We start from the raw sequence: 17,707 nt of genomic DNA, 5'->3' as shown, positions 1-17,707 counted from the left end.
TACTTATTACCAGCTACAGTTATAAGGCTGAGAATCATAGGTCTATTGTATGGTGTAAAAGGCACTAGTCCCAGATAAAAAGTAAACCTGTTCTGAACGATGAAGGTCTTAAAATCTCTTCCATATGCAGGTACTCTGGAGTTTTTTCGAAGTCCTTTGAAGTGAAGACTTCTTTAATAGATATGCAACATTTTCTAAGTGCAATGAGGCTTACTGTCCTGCAAGAGTGATTTTCCCCTTACCATGTCACTGGCTTAAGTCCTGACATTTAGCAGGACTAAGTTCTGGCCCTGAGATTATTCTTCCTTCTTATTAGTAAAATGAGACTAGGAATAATAGGCAAATCACAGGCTGCAGAATAGAATGATGATAATTACAGCTAGAAAAATCTCAGTCTTACTTCTGTTCTATTAATAAACCAGGTTTTTACCATTGCCCTACATTTGATTAGCTGATTTAAAATTTAGGTTTAAAAAAAATGAAGCAAACTAAGGGTAAATTAAGTAGCACATGGCAAAATGTATTTCCTTCAAAGTCAGTTTACTTTAATGAAACTTTCCATCTCACCTTCCTTAATGGAGAGCTTAGTCTAAAATAGAGTCCTGGAATATGGAAGTTACCTTTATTACCTTATATTGTTTCATGCTTCTTTCCAAGTGGAATAATGGTTGTCTTAAGCAGACATAATGCTTGTAACAGTGTATTTTTCTGAAGTGAAAGTTTTGCCAATCCTATTCTCTGAGTGAGCTTTACATGTGGAAGGTAATACGCTATCTTTTTCTTTCATTGTGAAAGTCACCTTACCCATCAAAAAAAGTTAGTATGTGAATGATTTCTGAAATGTGACATTAGTAGCAGAAGGAAAAAAACTCACAAATCTCTGATTTGCCTATCTCAGGGAAAAGATCATTTTACCTCTTGTTCGTTAAGAAGAAATAGCTAATGTGGGTCAAAATTTCAGTGATGACAGGGCAATAGTAATGTTAAGATTAGTTTGTAAGCTGAGATAAACTACAAGCTTCCCCCTTTACCTCAACCTGCTAATGTGAAAGAAAGCATTTTATTTCATCAGTGATTTTTAGGGTAAAAATCCATTCACTGATCATCTCTAACAGTCAGTTCCCTCAGCACTCTAGTTAAAGTGCAAAAGATAATATAGAACACATATCCTGCGTTCTGACGAGGTGCTCTCCAGCCTTCCTGTGAGTACCTACCCTTTTCCCTAGCTCCTGAGAACACAACAGGTCTAAAATAGAGAGCTTTACACGCTTGTTAGGTACAAACAGACAGAACTGCTGTCCTCTATCTTTCGCAGTGGTGCTCCTAATGTGAGCAAGTGGTGTTAGGAAAGAGATAAATTTCTGGGTTAGCATTTTTTAAAAATGCTTTAAAAATTCACAGGAAAAAAACATGGAAGCAATTTCCCCTGCATTTCAGGCTGTACCAATGATCTTTGCAGTTACTTATACTCTGCCAGGGGAAGTTTAACACTTTCAGTTAATTTCTGTTTCAGAGGGTTAGGCAAAATAGCACTGGCAAGAGAAAAGTCAACTAGAAGGGACTAGACTCTTGTGTAGTTAATCTATCCAGGGAAACTGAAATTAGGTTGTGATCATAAGTATTAGAATTTAAGGTAAAATAAGATTAAAATGTCAATCAAGGAGTAGAAAGTTAGAAGACAGAGCTTCTTGTACCTCAGAGTTACTTAGCTGACAGCAAGTTTTTCAACTGATACTTCTTACAGTGGTCAGCCAGAACTGAAAGGACTGAATTCCATTTTTAGGGCAGCAGAAGTCTTGCATAAATGTGGTAGGTTTTCGTATTTGGTACGAAAAGCATTATGGGAGAAACAGAAAAAGCATGAATAATACTGTTTTACTGAGATTATTCACTGAAAGAACAGAAAGAGAGTAGTAGGGCAATTTGTATTGCATATTATATCCTCTGTTTCTTAAATGTACCACTATATTAGGGAAGGCTCTGAAATGCACATACTGAACAAAGTTTCATTAATTTGTGTTCTGAGGTGCTTTCACCACTAATGTCTGATTTTCTTTTTAATTATTCTGCAGTAACAAGATTCCTCTTGGATCCTTTAGATATTTTTACAGCCTCTAGTGTTCTATATTTATAAGCCCAAATACATTCACTTTGAAGTACAAAAGTGTACATGCATATATGTATATATATGTTCATGTACATGTACATATACCTCCTAATTTAATGCCTATATACCGCCTGACTAAGACAGTTCTAGCTGTCTTGAGAATCCAGCTGTTTTTCTTTGCTCTTCAAGTGTCTTTCCATCTGCTAGGCAAATTTCTGAAGAGGACAGCAGTCTCATAAACAGCTGTGCAGCTCTCAGTAACTTGAGTAGGTTTGTACAAGTATAGTTGGTAGAAATAGGTGGGCTCATTTGTGTCGGCAAACATAGAGTAAGTTCTGTCTGACATGCTTTGCTGTACTGGCTTGGCACGGTTTAACAGCAGTTCTCCTTTTCAGCAGTTAAAAGTTTTCTCTGACTAATTTAAGCAGTTTCTCAGTGTATGCAAGGAGCATTGGGCAACTTTTATTCTGCTGCTTTTTAAAGGAGATGTGCATTTTCAAGCACAATCCTGATGAAAACCTTGCTTCACTTATGAAGCTTTATCACAACCTTTCTTCTGTCTGACCTACCTTCCTAGCAGGCCACACAGAAATGAATGTTGAAGTGCACCACAGGCTATTACCACTGTGGCTGTCAAGTTATTTTTGCTAGCTGCTGATTGCCACACCTGAAACTCTTTAAATTAACTCCAGCAAGGTTTCCCATTTGTGGTGACAGAGGGTTGCTTATTGCCTTACAGATCACAATAGTGTAGAGAAAGCTGTGAACTGTCATGAAAGGTCAAGTTACTACTTTCTACTGTAAGTCTTTTTTTGTGCTAGCCTATGAGAGACGATGACAGGCATCTCATAACAGAAATTAGTGAGAAAGACAGTTGTCACTTAGGGATTGACTTTAGACAGTTGTACTTGGAGAGCTAATAAGTGTACAAGTTCTGCACTATGGAAAGGAGAGAGGAAGTAACTTCTGTTTGAACTACAGTAGCGCTCAGGAGTGGAAAGCCCTAGTCCTGGATCTAGCTTCTGCAGAATATTGCAGATTAGTCTAGTTTAGGTTTCTGTGGAAGAAGAAACTTGAATAACTCATTGATGAGGATGCAGACTGCTGTAACTAAGGATCAGCTAGAAAACAGGGCTGGATAAAGTGAGAGCTCGGGAGTTGAAAAAGAAAAAGTTGGAAATACTTTAATTATTCTGATTGAATTCCCTTTCTATTTTTTTTTTTTGTTTTGGAAAGGAAGGTGGATTGTCTTTATTTCAGAAAACTTTTGTTCTGATTCAGACACTGATATGCAAATCCATTAACTGTCCATTTCCATGATTAAGACAGTAAATATGAAGACTTTTTTAGTGTCAGGCATCTTCCATGCATAATGTATAAGTACACCTATGAAAGGATAGGAATATTCCTGAGGAAAAGGTTGATATTCAGTGCAAATGAGAACAATCTTTGTTCTAGATGGGAGGAGAGAAGGGATTTCTCAATTGTCTGCACAAGTTCTAATTGTCTAGCATCTTTGGTAATTGATGTTTTCTTCTGCAGACTTTGCCATGAACAGTTCTAGAATATTAATAGCAAGACTAATAAGTGAAGGCAAATCTACTCTATGGCCGTTCCAGAATCCCAGTTTTAGATTTTGAAAACTGTCATCCATGTTTGGGTTTTAAAACGTTACATAAATAAATGGGTTGGTTGCACCTAATCCTCACCTGGTGCCAATATAGTGCATCAAACATAGGCTCTTTCAAAATATGGAAATATGGGTTTCTTTTTTTTGATATTTAACAGGTTTGGGATACTTTATTTGTCTTTTTTTTTAGAACACCTAATTTGAATGGAATACTGGAAAGAAATACTTTGATTTGAAGCCTACAGTACTTCAATATAAGGAAATATTTCCGTATTTAAACACTTGTTTTTCTGGAACTAATCTCATAATTTAACCCAAGTAATACAGTTCTTTGTAGATAAAACAGCTCTTTTGTCTCATTTCTAATGAGCTGCTTGTATCTTTGCACTACTTATGTCTTGCAGGTAGGCTTTTGGGTTTTGTGTTGGAGAGAGAGGCCTTTTACCCGAGTACTTAAGGGTGAGGTCCCTTACAATAAAGCCTTCTCTTTCTGAATGTGAATAATTCATTTACACAGATAACTCTAAGTAAGAGTTTTACTTCCTGGCAATGATTACTTGCTGAGGTGGCTTGATACAAACTCAGACTGAAGATTTGTCTTGAATGGCATTTTAGGTAGGAAAGGTTGGTTGACAGTTAATGTTTGCCAAACTCTTCATCTAAACTGAGACTCAAAACTATGTGTAGTAGCTGTTAGTTCATTTTTTATTTTCTTTTCCATAACTTCACCTAAGAAATCTGAGAAGAGGTTGGGAGTATAACATACAATATTTTGGAAAGCCATCGAGTGAATGTCAGGTAGGAGTTAGGAAAAATGTGTGATATTAAATATGTAAGAAAATCCCTTTATTTTCTCCTTCCTTCTATGATTACTCAGACTATGCTGGCTCTTTGAAGTGTAGAAGTGTATTTAGAAGTCTCTTTTTATTATTATTAAAGAAGGTTCTGGGCAAGTATTTGTAAATGGGGCAGATGTACAGTGCTACATAATGGCATAAATTAATAAATTATTCTGTCATATTTGAACAAGGAAAGCTTTCTGCACACATTATGTTACAATATAGTTGCTCTTCTTTTGCAGTTGCAGTTGGTTTCCTTACTACTGGTATTGTTCATCTAGACCTTCATTACTAGCTTGCTAGACTTTGCAGGAACAAATCATGTTATTGTTTAGTCTTATGATATCAAATTGCACCTTCCCGCTCTTATGAATATAAGTAAAACAAAAATTGAAAGTTAAGGGATTGATTGTAAAAACAGCCTAATGATTAAGACCTACAGTTTTCATTCCCAAACAACCTAATACTGGAGAATTTACAGTTTATGCATTAGGAAATGGTAAATGAAATATAAAAGTGCTGGAGGTTGATTGACGGTGATGGTAAGATATGAAGAACAAAAGTGATTGTAGTTAATTGCGGGAGTCCATTTATGTGCGCACTGTCATTCACATTCTTGGACTGAATGGCAACAAAACCTAGCATGTGTATAAAATACGCCGTTCAGTAGACTGTGTTCTCATCCTATTATTGCTGTTATCTGAGTTTTCTTTCAAGTTTGCACCCAATTTATGGTTATACTTTTGATTTTAATTTGCAGTCCTGTTTTGGTAGTTTGGTACTAGAACATAGGTTTGACAATTCTGTCTGAATTTCTCTGGCTGTAGCAAGTGGAGAGCTTTGACCTGTATCTGTTGTTCAAGCCCATTCTCCTCTATGCAGGAAGAGTTGTTTTCTTTATTTTTTTTCCTCACTGTTACCTTTGTAGACTCATAGAATAGAATAATTTAGGAAAAGACCTTTAAGATCATCAAGTCACACTGTGAGCTGCCAATTCCACCAATAAACCATGTCCCTAAGCACTATATCTACAGGTCTTCTAAATAACTCCAGGGAAGGTGACTCAGCACTTCATATTACTATGTCTTTCGTCAAATGTGGTAATTTTTTCCTAAAATATGGAAGACTGAGCTGACCACAGTTATCCCTGAATAGTTATTTGGTAGCATAGTGGTTTGTTTTACAGGAACAAGCAGGTAATTAGATGTTGTCTATAAGGTCATATAGGAAAATATTAATAGTTACTATCATTAATGCCAAGTAAACATTAACACTATAATAATGACTGTTGTTACTGATAACTGTGTAATGATTTATTACAGCTTTTTCCCAATTTAAAAATAGCAATTTATGTGCTAATGAGATAATGTAAAATACCATTACGGAGTAATTTTTTTAAAAAAATCTTATTACAATAGAGCCAATCTTGTTAGTCTTTTGCATTCAGAAGTTCTGTGGAACTTACGCAGAGTTTAAGTGGCTGTGTATTTCTGGAACAGAGCTCATATTGTGGTTCTTTTTTATGTGAGCGCGTGCCTTATAAAAATCTAGTGCTAATAGCTTTGCTTCTATAAATATGTGTGTATCGATCCATAACATTTTTGCCACCTGTTTTGGATAAAACCAGAATAATTTAGATCTAGGATTTGCTTGAACACCATAAGAAAGACTAACTCTCAATGAAAATGAATTTTAATTTTATTTTTAAATTTATGAGAGCTCAACTAGTTCTACTCATGTTTAAATGAGCTTCCATAAAAATATTTCTAAACATTAAACTTCAAAAAATAATTCTAAATATTTATGATTTGTGCAGGAACATAAATGCTATTTGGATAGACTTCAAATGTGGAAGAAGCTTTCTGCAGGAAGTAAACAAAGTGGTTTCATTCATGAAATAAGCATCAGTTCTGAATAGCAGAGATTATGAAAAATTAAGAGGTATTTTAAAAGGACAGGATAATTTAAAGTACTAAGTTATGAATAAATTTATTGCAGATATTTTCCCCACATGACTTGTGAAGTTGTATAACACTCCCTTTGATCATTTCCTTTTAAAATTCTCCTGGCTTATCTTTTGAGTTTTTTACACACGTGATCAGATTGTGTACATTCAAGAGTAAAGTATTCACACTTTTTAATGGGATTCAAGCTCAGGCACTGTTTATTTTGCCAGTGTAAATCTATAAAGCAGGAGTACACAAATCATGTACTTGGCTTGCATGAATATTTGTGATCAGTGCATTATTCTAGCAGTTTCTGTGTTTTGTTGTTGTCCAGAGATAGGTGACCTAACTTTACAGTAACTATCTAATTATTTTCCTAACTTCCTAAGTAAGCTTTGCAGGCAGTGTTGAACTCACGACTCTGTGACTTGGCGTCTTTCAAACTGTCTAAAGTTAGTAGACAAATTTCACTTAACTGTGGTTTTACGATGTGGAAGTCAAAAGGCTGACTGGAATATAAACACTGTGTCTCAAAGCCATGGAATTGGGATCAGGTGGGGACTATTGCTGTGACTTTAGTTTTGTTTGCAGATATTTTGATTGGCTTAATAAGTCTCCTTCTCAACTAAAACCAACATGTTTGAAGATGAAATGATTGTGATAAACTGTTAGCTAACCTTAGATAGCGCTGTGTCGCAGTGTAACACTACAGTTACTTGGATGTGCTTACATTATCTTCAGGGGAAGACAATATATTAAAGAATATTTCAAAGAACTTTGAGAAGGTTGGTACGCTTGTTAACAACCTTTAATTGCTGTTCTGCAAGTGGTATACACAGGGTTCTGCCAGTAATTTTTCTAAGTTTCTGAGAGCTCTTCAGAACTATCTTGGACTGATGCCTATATCAAAATGGTACTGGAGCTGAGTGTCCATTTGGAATCTTATTTCCAGCTTTTAGTGAAGTATTAACACTTCTGTAGTTCAATCAAGAAGACTTTCTTATGCAAGGAAAATGGCTCAGCAACTCCATGCATGGCTTAAGTGAGTCCATGACTGAATGTTCAGAAATACATATAATACACAGAAAAACTGAACTGGCCTTGAAATAATTAATAATGTAACTTTTTATGACTTGCCATGAAACTCAATTTATTTTGAAGACTGGTAGAAGGTGAAATTCTCTTACAAGATGTGACAACTTTAAGACTCAGTTATTTTTTTTTCCATAATGCATTTTGGATGAAGTAATCTTAGATCTTTGCCTCATTATGGCTCGTATTTTAAATTAAAATCCTGTGATAACAAATCTAAAATTTAAACCAGAAAGTTCTCTTGGTTTATATCTATTTATATCCACAAGACACCGCATGCAACAAGAACTGTACTATTCTGTCTTCTTTCAAAACCCAAACCCATATTTACCATACAATTGCATTCCAATTATTTTTTCTACCTCTGTCTAGGAAAACAAAATATAATTCAAGGGAAATTTCAGTCTTTTTTACTGCTGTAGTGACATCATAGGTTACTTTATTATTTTTAATTTTAAATTTGAATTTCACTGGAAATGTCTGAGGCAAGGTGCTGATTTAATTTGACGTAAGATGTGGCTGCTGCTTAACTTTCTCTGTTTCAAGATTAGGTCTTTATAGAATCACAGAATTGTGGGATCAGTTGGAATAGGTTGGAAAAGACCTTTAAGATCATACACTGTCAAGTCCACCCCTAAACCATATCACTAAGTGCCATATCGACGTCTTTTAAATACATTTAAGGACAGCAACTCAGCCACTTCTCTGGCCAGCCTGTTACAATGCTTGACAACCCTTGCAGTGAAGTAATATTTCCTAATATCTCATCTAAACCTTTTCTCTAGCATTAACAAGTAAAGATCTTTACTTTTTTTTTTTCTTTTTTTTTTTTTTGGCACTGGAAGATAACATAGCCCAGCTTATTCAAGAGAAATAATTGTCTCATAATCTATTTATATACTTAAATGCAATGATTAAACAAAAATGGATCCCAAGCACTATGTTTTGGTCCTGAACTATGTCCCTGTTCCTGCCAAAATTCAATTGCATGCCATTTTGCATCACTAAGTCGAGTCCCATTAATGTTCACCAGAACTCCTTAGCATTGAACTTCCAGCTACATATCTGCATAAGCTCTAAAAAGATCAGCTCCCTTTATTCCAAGTATATTATCTTGGTAAAAGAACTAGCTGTAGCTCCCTGCTATTACCAGTTCCTATGTAATGACATTTATTATGGCATTTTGCGGCAAGTCTCATTACCAGAAGCTGCTAGACTCCTATTTAGTTATTAGCTGGATACAATTAGAGTTGCATTAATCAGTTGTGCTTGTTCAGCTAAGTTCAGATTTTCTTTTGCTGGGGGGAAGATCCAAGCTTCTAAGCCAATACTTCACACAGTTTGAAACCATGACCTTAAATAATCCTGGATTCTGACCATATGCAGTCAAACAAGTGTGTGGTACTTAATGAATTAGAGAGAATGTTTATCATCTTTAACCACAATGTGTACCCACATTAATGTCTGGTTTTGCAACGTTAGATCTAGTTTTCCTAATGATATGTACGTAACAAGGTCTTACATAACAAGCCTATATTTTCAGAACCATCTAACTTCAGGTACTTTAAAACTCTTTGGCACCTCATTGTTAATCTGAAATTTGGAGGGTGTGGGCAAAATGTATTCATCTTTATCTATGAAGATTCCTGTCTGTCTTCAGCTTTGTGCTTTTTTTTCTTAAGCTTTAAAAAAATTGTTATCCAACTGAGATAAGCTTCCCACAGAACCGTGGTATGTAACTGTTCCTCACTTCCTTTACTCGGTAGCTTTCCTGGGGAAGGCTCTCCGAGTTTTGAGTGGCTGATGTACATACATTTCCTCATTCTAGGGGACTTGGTGATTGATGTAAAAAAGTCTCGAGTTCAGGATAGTTCCAAGACTTCAGTGATTTGAATTGCTGTCTGGGGACTTTTGAAGGCCATGGAGAGGGGAAGATGCCTCTGTGGAAAAGGGAGATGTCTAAGAGAAGCTGTTGGCCTACAAGGACCAAGTTTGCATCAATTCTGACTGTGCAGATTAGAACAGGATTTATACTGACATAGTCTTGGGTCAGCTAACCCTGAAGAAAGTAAAACATCAATATAGATTTCAACTTAGAGGTTAATGTATACCCTGCAGGGTTGGAAGGAGTGCAGTATATTTAAAAAAACCAACATGCCTATCAGTGTAAGTAGTGGCCTTATTTTAGAGTTAGGCTACGTTGCAAGTAAGAGCCATTTGAATAGTGTTCATCAGGTACACTGAGGTCAAAGATGCTAAAATATTGAGGGAGGTGATTCTGTACCTCTATTCCTCTCTTGAGAGACCTCACATGGAGTATTGTGTCCAGTTCTGGAATCCTTGGCATAAGAAGGTCCAGAGGAGGCTCCAAGGATGACCAGAGGGCTGGAGTACCTCCCGTACAAGGACACACAGAGAATTGGTGTTGTTCAGCCTGGAAAAGAGAAGGCTCTGAGGAGACCTTATAGCGACCTTCCAGTACCTGAAAGGGGCCTACAAGAAAGCTGAGGAGAGACTGTTTATAAAGGCATGTAGTGATAGGACTAGGGGGAATAGCTGTAAATATGGGAGGGGCAAATTTAGACTAGATATAAGGAGAAATTTCTTCACAATGAGGGTGTCGAGGCACTGGAACAAGTTGCCAAGGGAAGCTGTGGTTGCCCCATCCCTGGAAGTGTTCAAGGACAGATTGGACGGGGCCTTGGGGCAGCCTGGTCTAGTGGGAGGTGTCTCTGCCCATGGCAGGGGGGTTGGAATGAGATGATCTTTAAGGTCCCTTCCAACTCAAACTATTCTATGATTCTATGATTCTAAATCCTAGTGGCCTTAGTTAAAGAAAGGACTACAGCACTTGTCCTATCCTATTAAATCCTGGATGTGTGAAAGCATGGAAGATCTTGTAAGAAACTTGTGTTGACTAAAAAAAAAAAAATAATCAAAAATCTTTGAATGAACAAGTGCAAAGACAACTGAAAGGAATGAGTCTAAATTGAAAAGAGAATAATTGCTTAGGTTTAGCAAAAAGGATTTCATAGTGATTTTACTCTAAGTTATGCTGATTTCACAGCTGATGAGATGAGAATATCTGGAAAGATTTTTGGGTGTGGAACAAACATGCTAAAGGACCTGTATGTTGAGGCAATGAAAAAAAGAGATATGCTGCATTATTTCTGGTTTGATGTCAGTCATCTTAGGTTTTGACTTTGAGCCAGTGTGCTTAGCAGTGAAAGATTCTTTAACAGATTGCTGCTGAGATAAATGAGGATCATGATGATAAAGTGGCACAGGCTGTAATTTACAGCAATTTTTGTTGGGTAGGAGGAAAAGAACCTTGTCTTCCTGAAAAATACATGATCCATATATCTCAATAGTTTTACCTGAAGAGTAGACCTTTCTGTTATTGGGGAAGAAAGTATTTAATGTGACTACTTACATTTTCTGCAAAATAATATTAAGTATTTTTTTTTCTCCACAGTAAAACCAACAGTTATTGATGTTGACATTTATGTCAACAGCATTGGTCCTGTGTCATCAATAAATATGGTAAGTGACTTGATAACAAATATCTTTATCTGGACTACTGGTCTTGGCATCTATACTGGCTTTTTAAAAAGACAATGAATAACACTGGAATACGTTGTTTTGATTGCTGATTTAGTTCTGTGTTCAGCTATAGCTCTACTTTTCAGATGTTTCTCTTGTGTCTCTTCAAGAGAGGAACAAACCTACAAGCAATATTATGGTCTGAGTTGTCTACCACAAAGTACTGTTAGATCTTGAACAGTAAAATAGCCATCTTAATTAAAAATAATTAAGAAGTAAAACTATTGCTAAGAAGATTATTGAGTTAATGTTTCAAGAATCAATATACAGAGCTTCATAATGTGAGGTCAATGAGAGTCAACACATGCTATCAATATATTTACTTGAAAGTCATCATCTCTCAGTGATTACTTTTTTTTTACCGAGTTATCAACAATCTCTAGACTTTAAGTATAATTTTGAAAAGATTATACATACTAGTACCGCATGTGTAAAGGCAGGAGAAACTCAAAGAGTCTTTGTGATAGTGACAATAGTGAACCTAGCAAATAATAGTTGGCAAGTTGTTGTGGCCTTCTTAACTCCAGGACATTCCTCAGTTCTGCAGCAACACATTCTGATTTAGAAAGCAATCTGGATATTTATGCAGGTATGGGTTAGTGTGGCTGCTTGTTCAACCTCAAGTTTGAATTCAGCACATTATTCCTTTTTGTAAACCAGACTGAATTTTTCCTTAATACAATTTGGAAATGAAGGATGTGATAGTATCTTAATTTACAGGAAGCACTTATACTAAGCTCTTCAAAGCAATGACTTTCTCTTTTTCACAATGCCATTTGAAGGCTGCTGTGTACAGTGGTCTTACAAGAATCTAATAAAAGCACTAAATGTATGTTTTGTATTTTTGGAACAAAAGCTCCTGAATTTGAAAGGTGATCATTCAGCCTGATTGTTTGGGTTTGCCTGTGTATATGGGAGAACGTAAATTATTGCACTGTGTCAATTACTAGGTGGTCAGAGACTCCTATGCCCCCTGGCAGTGGGAAATCTGGCAAGTAAAGGCAGAATAAATTATGTGCTGGGAATGACTTGGCCACATATTCAAAGGTTGTGCGATGCATTGGTCATATTTCATGTGAAGCATTGAATGTCAAGCAATAGAAGTACCTGCTCCATTCTTGAACTAATAAATAGCTAATTATCTTGCCCTTCCCTGACTGCACACCAAAATGTCTTGTCCAGGGAATGATTTATCAGAAGATCTATTCTGCTTATGGTCCTCTGGCTTACATTTATGTGTGCTCTAGGAATGGGTAGTCTGTACAGCAGCAATGGAGACAATGATGTGGATACCGGTACATTATTTTTCAAAGTTTTTTTTTGGTCTTTGGCCCTCTCTGAATTACATTGTAAGTAGCATTTTGGGGTGATGGAAATTTATGTGGAATAATAATTAAGGAAACATTTGATCGGAACCACTTCAGGTAGGAAGAAGGGGAATAATAATAGAAGGAACCAGTGATTTTTGGAAGATTATTATGGCACAATCAAAACATGACTAGTTTACTTGCCCCTTAACTTTGATTTCAGGTTATCTTATGGCACCAAGTTGGAAAGATGCACCAAGATATCAATTTAAAAAATGCATACTGTATCTCTTTGATAGCAGGTGGTCTTATTAGGGTAGTTAATGAATGTATGGTATAGAGAGGTTTCTTGCTTATCGCTGAAAAAAAGTTATTTATAATCCGTAAGGGCAGAATGATAAATAAAACAATGGTGAAATATAAAATGTAGGTACCTGAAGTTTTAAGGACTGAAGTCTGTTTAAAGCTATATTTAAACTTTTGAATATAAATGGATCTTGTTTCAGATATGCCTGTGGACAGTATATCCCAATGAAACTGAATCTGAACAAGCTAAGCACTTTTGAGTTTTGCTTCTGTTCTCAAGCTTAATTATCAAACTTTTGTCCTAAAGCTCATTTTTTGCTATGTTACTTTGAAATTTGTCCAAACTTAAATGAGAGAGCAGAAGTGAGCTTGCAGTCTCAAATTTGCAGCGAAGATGGGAAGTCCTTCTCACAAACCTACAGGCTATGGTGCTGTATGACAACTTGTTTCTCCATTGGCTGACCTGATTGAGGAGCTACCTTCTGCCCCATTTGTGTTATTTATACTATTTGGCTGCTGCATGTGGTAGCTCTGTGATGTCTGTTGAAAACAAACAAAAAAAACCTAGCACCTTTTGGAATGAAAAATATTAATTAAAAATATTAGTTTTTAAGTAAGCAGTTTTTCATGTAGCTTGTGAACGACTGAAGCATTGTCATACAAACAGCTGAACAGAAGCAGTAGCTGGAAATTAACTGTGGCATAGGAAGAAGAAGGAAAGGGACCATCAGATTCCTGATGTATAGCCAAACTCTTAAAGGGAGAGGAATGTATGTGAAAATCGTGTACAGACTGTAGGACAGTATTCTGAGAGAAAAAATAGAGTATCCTAGCAAGGATCTACATATGCTATATTTCTTTGCAGGACAGAAACTTTAAGCTTTTCTCTCCTAAATTAATATGAAAAGTTGAGCTATTCTGACAAGGCAACTAGGCAAGGTGGTAGTTGATTGAGCAAAAAGAAAGATGATTACATTGATTTCCATCTCTTCTATTTCAAGACTGAAATCATCAACATGTACAAAGAGGACTTCCCTGCTGTGTCCTTCCGAACTTAGTCCTTAGCTTTAGCACTTTTTCTTAATCTTTAGCACTTCAAAAGGAAAATCATGTGGAGCTTCTCTAGAGATCAAACTCTGCAGGTGTATTTTGTTATCAGTTTACATCCTGCGGATGAAATCCAGGAAGTAAGATAATTTTCATTGTTATCTATTCAATGGGTGTTCAAAGGAATGTTCAAGCCAATTTTGTAGAGCAAACCTTTTCAGATGTCAATTACTTTGTTGTAATTATACTTAGACTTGAGCATGACTGTTGATATCTCACTGTTTGTTTAATAGTCAGGAAAAAGACCGTTGCTACCAGACCCCTACCTACAGCAAAGATAGCCTCAGATGAATTGTGTGTGAATACCTGTATCCCTGAGGAAAAGAAATCCTCTTAAAGTGCCTCAAGGGGAAAAAACATTAGGTAGCCCTTCAAAAAGACTTGTGGTCAAGGGAAGGGTAATGTTCTCTGCGATAAAGATGTTGTAATCCACAGAAATATATGGCTGACTATGCATTTCATGCATTCCAGACTGTTTGCAGAGGACTTATGCGACTTCCCTTAAGGGGTTTGGTAGTAAATCATTTCCTAGTTGCTTTCAAAAATATCTATTTAGCATCTCAGGATTTCCAGGAAAAACAGGAGTTATTTTGAGAACGTAACACGGGTGCTCTTCTATTAGAGACTTAACATTATATCATCTTTATGATGACAATAGAAACTTTTTTCTCTGGCTAGACAGTGATGACTCTTCCACTGTCTGTGATATAGAAGGTTTCTTTGAGACATGATCCAAAAAAGCTGATGTTAGTAGCAAGAAATAAAAATTATGTAAGAATAAAGAAGTAAAAACCGGGTGAATAATGAACTGAGTGATGCTCAAGTGGCAATGACTATGAAGAAGAAAGTAATTTCAATATTTTGAGCTATGACAGGATGTTATGAAATGACAGATATGATTGATACTAGACAAAATTACTTTGAAATGTAAAACTCTGGGATGTTTGAATACTCATTCAAATATTTTAGCGTGGCCTTTTAACAGGTAAAAGCCACCTATTGTACAAATATCTTGAAGCCTGTCCTTTATCAGAAACATAATGGGATGTGAGCTTTGACTGATGTAAAAGAAATGTAAACTGGTTGATTTAAAAGTAAATGACACATGGATATTCTGAGCCAAGTTACGTCTTCATGTGTGCATATTCTATCCCTTTATCTTGATTTTCATCTCTTCATAATGTAAGCTATAGAAATCTGCAACTTGCCATTTCATATAACAATGTTATTAGAGAAGCTGAGTTGTAGCATGTGATATTCATACCTATTGCAAGATTTTATTTCAAGCTTTTCTGTATTTAAAAGCTTTGTTATATCTGTAATCACAACGAACATGCATCCACAGCTGTTAAGGATCTGCTAAGTGAGTTTTTTAAATTTAAAAATTCATCTGCAATCTTGGCTGGTTTTTTTTCCCATACACTTTATACTGTAAAACAGGTGTATGAATTCCAGATCACTCCATTTTCATGTCCTAGTGTATTTTTTTTAACATTTCCCATTCAACCAGGAAGCACATGCTTTTGCATTAAAATCCATGCTCCAATTTTTGTCAACAACCTATTTCTTGTCTAGAAGAGCAAAGATTTATAAGATGTTTTATGAAATTTAGATCTCTAATTGGCTTACTGTAGCCTGTTTTACTACAGAGAAGCACTGGTACTGGTTCATGTATGAAATAACCAGAAAAGGAGAGAGCATGTCAGTATGCAAAGTGGGAATCAGATGTAAGTGATGGAGAAAAAAATCCTAAAAGTAGTTTTGTGGGACAAGAATGTAAGCACGCTGAGATTACATAGAGTATTAAATCTTGAAAGTATCAAAATCTTGTATGTTTGTGTGTACACGCATGTAGTCTTAACTGACTAGCCACAGAAACCTGAGGCTGCCGCACAATTCACTGTTGAAGGAAGAATTTGACACCTATATGGTTTTAGCAACTGAAATCTCACTTTAATGCAGCTGTACAGAAAGTATGTTGAAGAGACAGTGTGAGAAACAAGCTTATAAACTGTACTTACTTATAAACTGTTCATAAAAATATTAATTCGTTGTCTGCTGGATATATGCTCATCTTCTGTTCTCAGGTAATCTGAAAGGGTAATTCATGGAGTGTTTCTTTTCTGTTTCATCACTTCACTCTTCTATGTCCACTCTCTAGGCTATGTCGTAGATTATTATGGATGCCATATTTCCCTTTTATTCAGTTAAATGTTGTAGAACAAAAGCAATCTTTACTTTCTTTTGCCTCTTGATGTATTGATAGACTTCTCTGAACTTCAAAGTCCCCACATGCTCATTTTACTTCTCTGTCAGACATGATAGATATTGAAAAGAATAGTCTTGGTGAGGAGTCTTGCCTAAAATATTATTCAGAGCTTATAATTAAGTCTGAATTTCTTGCATATTTTTAGTTGTTGTGTCTATTTCCTTGTTAGTTTAAACTATTATTGGAACATTTGCAATTATAGAAACACAGCCTGGTGAATCTTTCCACAAGAGCAAAGCTATTTAAATCCAGATATCATATGGTTTTCACCTCACGGTGTAGTCACAAATATTTCCTATACAAGATTCCTCTCGAAGATACTGCAAGATACTATTTCAGCATAATACTGATATCATGTTGTTCATTGTTAACTTGGAATGTTTTGTTTTGCTTTGTTTTTTTAACTGTATTTCAATGTCTTGCCTAATCTATTTGTGTAACAATTGTGTAGGGAGGTGTTTTCTGTTATTTTTCATAGAATCATAGAATCACTAGGTTGGAAAAGAACTTTGAGAACATCAAGTCCAACTGTTCCTGTCCACTACTAAATCATATCCCTAAGCACTTCATCTTCCTGTCTTTTAAAAACCTCCAGGGATGGTGTCTCAACCACCTCCCTGGGCAGCCTCCACCAGTGCCTGAGAACCCTTTCAGTGAAGGAATTTTTCCTAATATCCAATCTGAATCTCCCCTGGTGCAACTTCAGTTCATTCTGTCTCATCCTATCGCCTATCACTTGGGAGAAGAGACCAGCACCCACCTCTCTACAACCTCCATTCACATAGACAGTGATAAGGTCTTTTGAGGAGTGAGTTTGCCAGCTGGTGAGTTCAAATCATCTCTAAAATAATGGAATGGTGGTTTATATTTTTCTCTAAAAAATTCACAAGCTTCTTTTTTGGCTCTTTGATCTCAGAGAACACTCAAGTCCTGGATTAAATTTTAGTTTCAGTGGGTCTGTTCATTTACGCGAACTAAGATACTACTCATATACTGAAACATTTTCCTAGATTATGATCTAGATTATGATTACCACTCTTGTTTCTATAACATGTTTGTATCCTGTTGTTAAGTTTGGATCACTCATGATAGAAAAGATATGAAATATAGAAAACTTCTAAGCTATATGGATTTTTACTGGAAATCAAAATCGCTCCTATACAGACTTGCTTTTGCTGTTTCAACATCTGGAAGTCAATACTTGACTATGAAAATGTTCCTGGGTTGTAGCAGTAATAAGCTGAAACTTGAGTCCATTTATGATTTCTGTCCCACCATCGAGCTTGTGAGAGGCTAATATGATTTCCAAAGTGAAACAGTGTGGAAATGAGGAAGCTAGAGGGGAAAAAAATGAGTATGAATTGATTTTTTTTCATATACCACCTTGGCAGCTTCTACTTTTTATCTCCTCTAGAGCCTCACTTTATGTGACTAAAATGTGACCTGGGTGATAGACACTCGGATAAAGGCCATAAGGCTGCCTTTGGTTGAGGTGCAATGG

The 17,707-nt window shown here is 36.0% G+C and overlaps 1 protein-coding gene across 4 annotated transcripts in view; it reads left to right on the top strand.

Moving 5' to 3' along the window:
- The window catches only part of GABRG3 (gamma-aminobutyric acid type A receptor subunit gamma3), a 307,044-nt gene that overhangs the window by 8,097 nt on the left and 281,240 nt on the right, over positions 1 to 17,707 (top strand). For all 4 annotated transcript variants that reach the window (XM_069876156.1, XM_069876147.1, XM_069876136.1 and 1 more), the window contains one exon: positions 11,090 to 11,157. In XM_069876156.1, the coding sequence (XP_069732257.1) occupies positions 11,090 to 11,157 (68 nt within the window). The remainder of the gene's footprint in view (positions 1 to 11,089; positions 11,158 to 17,707) is intronic.

Source organism: Phaenicophaeus curvirostris, chromosome 1, assembly GCF_032191515.1.
Source record: "Phaenicophaeus curvirostris isolate KB17595 chromosome 1, BPBGC_Pcur_1.0, whole genome shotgun sequence".
In the NCBI taxonomy this organism is placed as follows: Eukaryota; Metazoa; Chordata; class Aves; order Cuculiformes; family Cuculidae; genus Phaenicophaeus; species Phaenicophaeus curvirostris.
This window is presented reverse-complemented; position numbering and strand designations above follow the sequence as displayed.